Genomic DNA, 9633 nt, shown 5'->3' with positions numbered 1-9633 from the left:
GTGTTGACGTCACGTCTTGGAACGCCTCAGTACGAGACTGACATCTCCCTGTGTCACAGGAGTAACGGGACGCCGAAAATGCGTACCCTTGTAAGATAGTCCAGTATCCGACTGTAGTACCCTCAGGTGTGCCTGTTGTCACTCACTTCACCTACTGTCGACACAGACTACGTGACCGAGCGGACGACCTAGTGACAAACACTGAAAAGGTTACTACCGGTCTTAACGGTTTCCACCTTCGTCGATAAACAAAGAACGACCTCTGTACCGGGTGTGGTGATAACCCCACTAGCTGTACGTGGGTCACCATGTATAAGTCGTGGAAGAGTCTCCCTCACCCCTTATACCAGTTGTCCTTTCCCTCCGTGTCGTAGTTAACACGTTGAATACCCTCTACGACTGGAACGTGAGTGGTTTACACAACACTCTACGGACCCAAGTCAGGTACTACGTGCATAGAAGTCTCTCTCAGGCCCAACAAGTGAACTTAAGTTTTGGTTGTCCGGGCCTACCTCAATATAATAGGCTGTCACGAATTTGGGTGAGGGATGGTACCCACTACCTGTGGAAAAGGGTGCCGGTTGTGAGGGAGTGTCTACGCAATGTTGTTNGAACAGACTACAGGAGAGGGAAACACCTTTTGGGAAGTTCAGGTTTTGAAAGTCTTTAAGTTCCTGCAGTGGAAAACAGATGTTAAAGTAGAATCAGGTAGAGCAGCCACAGCAGGACGCACAGGGTCCCCAACCAGGACTGCCAGTCCACAGCGAGGACGTTGAAGACTCCAGACACCAGCCACGAATCTTCACTGCTGCTGACGATCTGATCCTGAACCCAGGACTTATCACTGCTGCTGACGATCTGATCCTGAACCCCATCTGAGTGCGACGCCTCCGGGACAAACAGGAAGTGCTTCCCGTTCTCACAGGAAATCACCGCGGTGGCCTCTTCATCTTTACACCTGAAGCGACCATGATGACAGGAAGTCAGACAGCACACAGCCTCACTCTGGGCCTCATGATGAGATCTGTTACTATGAATATCTGCCGGACTGCGTCACCAGAGAGTTGAGGACATTATGAATTATGTGAGGGGCTAGGCAAGTGAAATGTTAAGATTATATCATATTGTAATTCAATGTATTTATGTAGTAACTGTGCACACAAACAAAATAAGCTATTACAGAACACACAGTTAGCGAGCACACTTGTGTTAATCAGTTATTAATTAGGCTGTTACGTTATTTTATGCAGGAGTCAAGGTTCGGTGTGAATCCTGTACGGTGTGGGAATACGTTTACATTTGTTTAGATGAAAAAATAATGATAATAATTCTGACTTTCTTGTCGAAACTCAAAAAAAAGGGTTTTGAGAAAAAAAATCGGAATTCTGAGAAAAAATTTGAATTGTTCTAATTCATTTTTCTTTCAGAGAAGTCAAAATAATACTTTGGAAATCTGAGACTTTCAGCAAAAAATTATATCATTTTTTTCACGGAACTCAGATTTTTTTTCTGAAATGTCTGAGATTTTTAGAAAAGGCTGGTAGGTCTAACCTGCTCACATGTTGCTAACAGTATCACATGTTGCTAACCTGCTCACATGTTGCTAACAGTATCACATGTTGCTAACCTGCTCACATGTTGCTAACAGTATCACATGTTGCTAACAGTATCACATGTTGCTAACAGTATCACATGTTGCTAACGTGCTCACATGTTGCTAACCTGCTCACATGTTGCTAACAGTATCACATGTTGCTAACAGTATTATGAATGCACCGGACCATACCACAACGGCACAAGAATACAATCCGTTTCAGCCCTAATTCCTAAATACTTAAGTAAAAGTGAAAAATGAAACAACCAGTGCCTTAAAGTTATTAATATTATCAAACTGCAATATATAATTTACTCACACATTTAAAGGGAATATTCAAAACATCAATAATGTCCAGATGTAATTTGTCTTCTACACATATGACTCACAAATGTGGGGTTTTGAATCTGCTTTCCTGACTTACGTTGGATAAACCACTCGGCTTGTTTGAAACGCAGCACGTTTGAGATTTGAAGCCAGAAAATGGAAAACAACTTACCACTAGAATAAAAGCTAACATTAGGAAGTACCTGCTAGCTAATGTTAGTGCAACTTCTTCTATAAAGCAGGGCTATGTAGCTTGTTAGCATGATATCTTTTTCCACCTCTTCTGCTTTAGATATTTTTTTTGTTTTTACTAGGACTATAACTGTGCGTGTTCAGTAAAGAAAACACAACATTACCTAATGGCAATCTGTTAGGGTCATTGCCTCTAGATTAGAAATATTAGGTGCCTCGAGGTGAGTTGTGTAGTTAATCATCTTAAAGAGCGTGTGTGTTATTGTGGAGCTGGTTATTTGCTACCCACCAGGTCAGCGTGGGCTCGGGGAGTGCCATCACCTCCACCTCTAGAGTCACCGGAGAGCCCTCCATGACGGTGGCTCTAGAAAGAGGCCTGGTGAAGCAGGGAGGGCCCGGGTGAGAGGCTTTTCCCTGGGGAAGAGACTCTGCCTGGGCCTGGGGAACAGGAGCAGGAAGGGAAGGCCCCTGGATCTGAGGGGTAAGCCTGATCTCCTCGCGGATGGTCATTGGCTGACAAATGGTTGGGTCTTGGTCTGGCGTTAGTAGATGGGGTGGAGAGGAAAGGGGGGTGACATGCAGATGAGCCAAAGCTTGTGGTTCAGGCTGAGGAAGAGGAGGAGCAGCGGGGGTTATGCCAGGGTCATGCACACACTGCTGGGTACAGCTGGAGGTCAAGGGCTCATGGAGGGAGTAGGCTGTCTGGTGCTTGTTGCTGAATGTATTGCTGATGCTGTTTGGATCAGGGATATTGGAGGCATGGACCTCAGGTACACCTGAACCACCCTGGGATAAGGTGCTTTCTTTCTGGGACCTGAATTTGCTGCTAACTTGTGTCAAGGTGCAATGACTGTTTGAAGGGGAAGGCTGGCAGTACACAGTATCTTTGACAGTTTTGCTGCTTTGGGGCATGGAGTCTGATAATGCTTCTTTGCTGGTTCGGGAGGAGGGTACATCCTGATCAAGGCCACTCCCAGAGTCCAGGGACGATATTGAAAGATTTCTGTTTTGAGGGAGGGTTGTGTTGGTTTGGAGGCCAGTTTTACAGGACTTGGTTTGGAGGCCAGTTTTACAGGACTTAAGGATTCCAGTGTCTTGGCTTCTGTCTTGGTGGAGAAGAGGGAGGCTGGAGCTATGAGCAAACTCTTTGTCCGGATCGATTACAGGCAAGGTCTTGAACTGTTCTTGCTGAGACCTGAGATGGCTACTAGACTGTTTCAAGGTATGACTCTTTATAGATGAGGACTGGCAGTATACAGTTTGTTTGCTGTTTGCAGACATGGAGGATTCTTCTTTGCTGGTTTGGGAGGAAGGTACATCCTGATCAAGGCCACTCCCAGAGTCCAGGGACGATATTGAAAGATTGCTGTTCTCAGGGAGGGTTGTGTTGGTTTGGAGGCAAGTTTCACAGGTTTTAAGGAGCCTAGTGTTTTTATGGAGAGTAGGCATGATAGGGCTAAGAGCGAACGCTTTGCCCGGACCGATTTCAGGCAAGGTCTTGAACTGTTCTTGCTTAGGCCTGAGATTGTTGCTAGACTGTGTCAAGGTGCAATGACTGTCCGAAGGTTCACCAAAGGGTGTACTGAGGAAACTGTCCCTTTGTTGTTTGGAGACTGCGTCGACAGTGTCCGGAAAAGACTGTAACAAACGGTTCTTTTGACAAATTAAGGTTTTGATTTGAGGGAAAGTAGTGTTGACTTTGAGGAACCTAGTTTCTTGGGAAGGGGTTTTGTCTTTGTGGCAATCAGGGTCTGGACCATCAAAAGCCTCAGGAATGCAGCTGGACTGGGGGAGCTTGGCAGGGATGTGGTTGAGTTCTGCAACCTGGGGATCAGTCTGTAGCAGGGTCTCATCATTTTGGGTGATCATACTCAGTGAACCTGTTCCCCTTTGAGGCTGGTTGTACTGACTCACATGCTCCTTTAGTACTGGTTCAGTTTTTGAGGGGTTCCTCTTATCGGGGACTTCATTGTCTTTCTTGGAACAACTGTCTGAAGAGTTATCCTTGTCGAGTGGGTTGGATACTGAGGGGAAGCTTGGTTCAGGGCCGCCCAGACAGACGTTGGCAGTGCCGGTCTTTTTAGTCTTCAGGATGCTGCACAGAGTGCTGGTGAACAGGGTTGGAGCAGGAACTGTTAATGGACTCTGCACAAACGAACTGGACTCTGATCTGAACCTGTAACACAAAACGGGATCAAACTCATACCAACACATTTTTATTGTTCAGATGTGGACTGGGACTTTGGTGACATGCGGCCTGTCCTACACCACCATAGAGCTGCTGGAATTAGTCCCAAAACCCAGGAACGAGTCAGCATTTTTGCCCTTTCTGTACCCTCATGACGAAATCAATGTGTTTGTGGTTGGGTTTTTTGTTCATCACAAGTTAAAGAGATTTTCACATTTTGTTCTATGACGTAAAATATGTCTTGTTGGGAATACAAAGGATTCTTGTTATTTCCTGAGAATTAAACTAATACAGACCTAGAGCTGCTGTGACGGCTGGTTGGAGGAGTCGGACAGCTGTCTGTCCGGCTGGACTGTCTGTGTTGTCGGACTGCACCACTACCAGTACCGGAACCAGTACCAGAACCAGTACCAGAACCAGTACCAGTGCCGCTGCCCTCTGACTGGCGGCTGTACTGGTTAGTGTGGACGCTGTGGGAACTGAAACAGTAGCCCTCCTCAACGTCTGATTGAACCATGATGGACTCTGGAGTCTCTGCCAGTGGCGGCAGGGAAATGTCGTCAGGTGACGCACAATCGTACTCGTCATTGGAGAGAGAATCTTCCATCATCACGTCGTGAAGCTCCGCCTCCGACAGGCTGCCTCTTGATGCATCCTGGGTAAATAACAATTGAGTATTTGTGCATTTAGCAAGTGTCTTTGTCCGATAAATATATGACTTGACTTCATTTATAGTGTGTACCCTTTCTCCAATTCACTCACTGAAGTGGCTAGCATTGAAGCTAAGCTAACAATAGAGTAAAGAGAAGTCGAGCAATAAAACAAACAATCATTTGAAAAATATAAATGACTAATAAACAGTAATACTATTAGGAGCATACAAAAACATGGGTTTCAAACAGTGTCAACATCAAACAGCAGAGACTTATTTCTCATGATTAGATTTCAGGCTAGTTTTACCACCCTCAAATCTTAAATATAACCCAAAGAAACATCTTTGTGTGTTTGAATATCATCTATGTATGTGTTCAAACATAAATCTGTTTTCATAAATATAATTTTTCATTAGATGGGAAATAAAGGAGGATCTAAATATGATCCCTGTGGGACACCACATTTCAAATGACCTTCCCGAATTCCCTCTGGATGTCAGAAAATGATGGGCCAGTCACAGAGGGTGAGGGCGTGGCCTCCGTGGCGGCAGGCTGTGATTGGTTGTGTATGTTGCGGACTCGTCGGTTGGTATCCAATGGGGAGCAGGGGAAGTTGAAGGTGTGGGTGGAACAGTATGAGGAGGTGGCCCTAAAGGAAAGCAACATCAATCTTTATTTCTACAGTTCGGGGATGCAAGCAGACACGTTTAATAATGTTTGTGTTATTTACATTTCAATTTGATTTCAAATATTTCTATATCATGGTGAGTCGTGAGGAATTATTAAATGTTTTCTACTTGCACATAAATTATCATAATTTTTCCTAAAATGAAAAACAAAGAGGAACTGAAACGGATCCCTGGGGGACACCATATCACTTTATTTTTATCTATAGCTATTTAAAAAACATATATATTTGCTGTTCAATGTTGTACTTTTTAAACAACATTTAAGTCTTTCTTTCTGAGCTTTTTAAAGAAACTGTAAATTGGAATGTATTTTGTGGGTTTTTTGCGCTATTTCAGCGTACCTGCTCTCCGTCTGTCTCTCTGCATCCAGACTGCAGCTCTTTCGTAACGGAGGCTTCCGTTTGGCTGCGATCTGCCTCTTCACTGGAACCTCCTTCCCATCATGCTCGGCGGTCAGTTCGGGGGTGTGGCCGGTCTCCTTTAGCTCGTGCTGTAAACATTTAGGAGACCTTACAGCCATCATTTTGACAGCAGATTGACAGGTGACATTTTAATCAAAACAAAAGCAAGTAATGAGTCCTAAACTGACTCATTACCTCACACCTGCACCAGTGTTTTGGATAATTACCATAAATATGTCATGCATGTGTAACCCTTAACGTAGCTGTCTGATTGTATTTACTGCATTATTGTGTAAATTCTGTTTATCGTATGTTTAATAAATGTGTGTGTGATTATGTTTACCATGTCCGACGCCTCCTGTGAGCGGCGGTTATCTGTCTGCTCCTTCTTCTTCCTCCTGTTTCCCTTCAATGACTTCTCTTTCTTTTCCTCTTCGTCTTCATCTTTCTCTTTGTCTTCCTCTTCCTCTTCCTCCTTCTGTCCATCGTCCTGCTGGTTTTTAAGACTCTCCATCTGTGATGACAGTGTGCAATAAACGGAAAGGGTTATCTTAGAGAATGACTTAATGTGGTACCAATCAGCAGACCAGTATTATTTCCCTTTACATCTCACATGTTAATATTTACTGTGCTCTAGTGGAGGAAAGTGCATTTACTCCAGTATACTCACTTTAGTAATTCAGATGTTTTCATAAAGAAAATAATATGATGTTTTGTTATACATTAAATTAGCTAACCGTTTATTGAGGAACGCTGGGCGATTAGATCATTATTCAATTAGCAGATTGAGAAAATATAAATTAGCATCCGTACATTCAATCATTTTTAATATAAATATTTTTGGGTGCTTTTTATGTATTTTTTTTTTTTGCAGTGGGTACTTTAACAATGAATACCTAAAGAATATTTTGCTAATTATACTTTTATGTTAATTTTGAAGTATTGTTGCAGTGTGGATTTACGTAGTGATGTCACTATGTTCCTGGAGTAAACCAAGGAGTCCAATGGAGGTGTTTCAGGTGTGTGTGTGGGATTTATCTATCTTTTTGATGTAAATTAAAGTAAAGTCATTTAGTTGTAGTGGAGGCTGTGGCTCAGTGGATAGTGTGCTGGCCTTTGAATCAGGGGGTAGCAAGTTCGAGTCCCACTGCAGTCAGCATGTCGTTGTGTCCCTGGGCAAGACACTTCACCCCAAATTGCTCCTGTGAGGATTGCCCACAGTACTGAATGTATGTAAGTCGCTTTGGATAAAAGCGTCTAACAAATGACATCTAATGTAATAATGTAATGTAAAAAAATGACTCCAGAAAATGCAGTTTTAAGCTTCCGATTTCACTTTAGAGTTCTGTTTTAAACTACACCATTAAACAGTCAACAGGTTCCTGACAACAACAAACTAAACTGTAGCTGGTAACCAAGAAGTAACCATTGTATCAAGGATATGAGATTGGAATATGAAAACATAATTGTTTTAACAAAAGCCATACAATAATTTGAATAAACAATGAACAATGGTAATATGTGTGTTTGCCAACAGCCATTGCCTCTGAGCTGACCAAAGGTTGTACTACAGTTTGTGATCACTGTCAGAACCAAAACCATTTTAGAAACAACACACGGAAATTACCTTAATGTACTCAATTGAAGATATAATTGTAAACAATATATATCTAGTGTTCAAACAATGGTCACCAGATGATCAATAAAAAAAGGGAAAACTGTAGAAACGAGGGAAACAAACATATGTGTTCTAAACATATTCAGATATATAAAAACACTAAGTGCATACAACTGGTGTTTTGCAGATACATTGGTAAATGGACTGCTCTTACAGCCCATTTCACTTTTCTACCCTTACAGATAAAGCATTGCATTCACAAATTCATAATGCTGCGGGGTACCTCTTAACAAGCCTTAATGGATTATATCTCCCTGTTGGGCCACAAACGCCCCATAATGATGGGCCTAAGTATACATGGCTTTGTTTTATAGGTCACAAATGACACCACCAATGTTTGCAACAAAGTAGCTGATTGTAAGTTAGTGATTGAACCCACGAAGATAAGGTCATATTGCTACAAAGCTATACAAATCTCATGTATTGCATGTTTTACAAAGATAATATTACAAAAAGTGTAACAAAAAAAGAAGAGATTCTCTGCATAACCTCAAACCAGTCGTACTGACAGAAGATTTAATTTCATTTGCCCAATATCAGCAAGGTCAACTTCAGGTGAACTGACCAAAGCATGGATGGGATTATTTAAACAGCCGTGTAAATTCACGCATTACGTCACCCTCCTCTAAAGTCATAAAAAAATGTATAAACAGGAATCTCTTTCACAAACGAAAAACATCAGGAAAGTACATCCTCTGCTGGAAGTGATGTTTCAAGGAGGGAAAGTACCAGATAAAATACCTGGTGGATGATTATTTGGCAACAATCCACTTTTTATGTAAAATATAAAATAAAATAGTGCAATCACTTAAAAAACCCACTTTCACATTGTGCAAGACCTTCACAAATGTCTCTCTGCCGTCTCAAGTTTGGCTCTCCAGCAGGAGGGTTTCTGATGGCACATTATTTGCCGACAAGTATTCTGGGATATAGAACATCAGAGGAGACAATGGCAGGTGTCTGACAGAGGCTCAGATAGTTGGTACCTGAACACAACCCCTCAAAAAAAGGGATCAAGAGTCCTGTGTTCCATCAGTTTAATATCCCCAACATCAGCCTTGGCCAAGCAGACAGCACTCGTCTGCCAAGAAAAACATATGGGATTCAGCTGAAGGGCTCCAGTTTTTCAAAAACAGTCTCTTTCAGTCTAAACTTCTTAAGGAGATCGGTATGAACGTGCTTTCGTTTAAAAAAAAAAAAAAAAAAAGAGTTGAGGTACTGCAACGTTGAAAAAAGCTCTGAATTCAGCCAGGACACTGCCACCTTTCACCCTCGGTGTTGTTCAAAGGTGTGTTTGCTTTCAAAAATGTGAGCAAACCTTCGTCATCGTTACCTGCCATTTTCATCCCCAGCCTTTAAAGGAACATTAAGGGGAAAAAATACACAAGTTAATTTCTTGTGATTTGCAGGGGAGTCAAGTAGAAAACTGTTTTTGAGAATGCTTTACAATAACAAACTGAAATTTGCAGAAATAACTCAGAAGTGTACATTGAATTTGTGAAGCTATATTTGAAGTTCATCCTCAGATGTATTTAAGCAGATGTTGTTGCCTTCCATAGTGTCTAACACAAAAAGTTCCAAATTTTTAAAGTAAGAAAAAGAGAGAGTTTTAGGGCAGAGGAAGGTGAAACAGTATAAACTTTGAGAGACAATATAATAATTTATTTAAGCTCTGACTTTTCGTGCGTCCCCACAGAGCAAACATTTACTGACGGCTTAGAGGAGGCGGTGAAGCGTCCACACTTGAAAACTTTAAATAAAACCTTGCACCGGTGAAAGGCTCCCAATGTCGGTCTGTAGCGAGGGCAGAGAATGTGGGCTCCTCTTAAGTTTATATAGGTCATGATTAAAAATGTCTAAACACATAAATATCAATAAAGGCGCCCGGGCAGTACACACTGAACTGAAGCC

The 9633-nt window shown here is 42.1% G+C and overlaps 1 protein-coding gene across 1 annotated transcript; it reads right to left on the bottom strand.

Annotated features, from left to right (window-relative positions):
• Positions 1 to 612: 612 nt before the first annotated feature.
• Positions 613 to 9049, bottom strand: ccdc141 (coiled-coil domain containing 141). The gene is made up of 7 exons (XM_010767361.1): positions 9041 to 9049; positions 6388 to 6558; positions 5985 to 6133; positions 5429 to 5603; positions 4598 to 4956; positions 2403 to 4289; positions 613 to 958 (listed from the first exon to the last, which is right to left on the bottom strand). The coding sequence occupies exons 1-7, from the start codon at positions 9047 to 9049 to the stop codon at positions 694 to 696; spliced, it is 3015 nt and encodes a 1004-aa protein (XP_010765663.1). The 3' UTR covers positions 613 to 693.
• Between the last annotated feature and the right edge of the window lie 584 nt (positions 9050 to 9633).

Source organism: Notothenia coriiceps, unplaced genomic scaffold, assembly GCF_000735185.1.
Source record: "Notothenia coriiceps isolate Sejong01 unplaced genomic scaffold, NC01 NC01_scaffold00004236, whole genome shotgun sequence".
Lineage (NCBI taxonomy): Eukaryota > Metazoa > Chordata > Actinopteri > Perciformes > Nototheniidae > Notothenia > Notothenia coriiceps.
The sequence above is the reverse complement of the archived record's forward strand: the minus strand, read 5'-3'. Positions and strand labels throughout refer to the sequence as shown.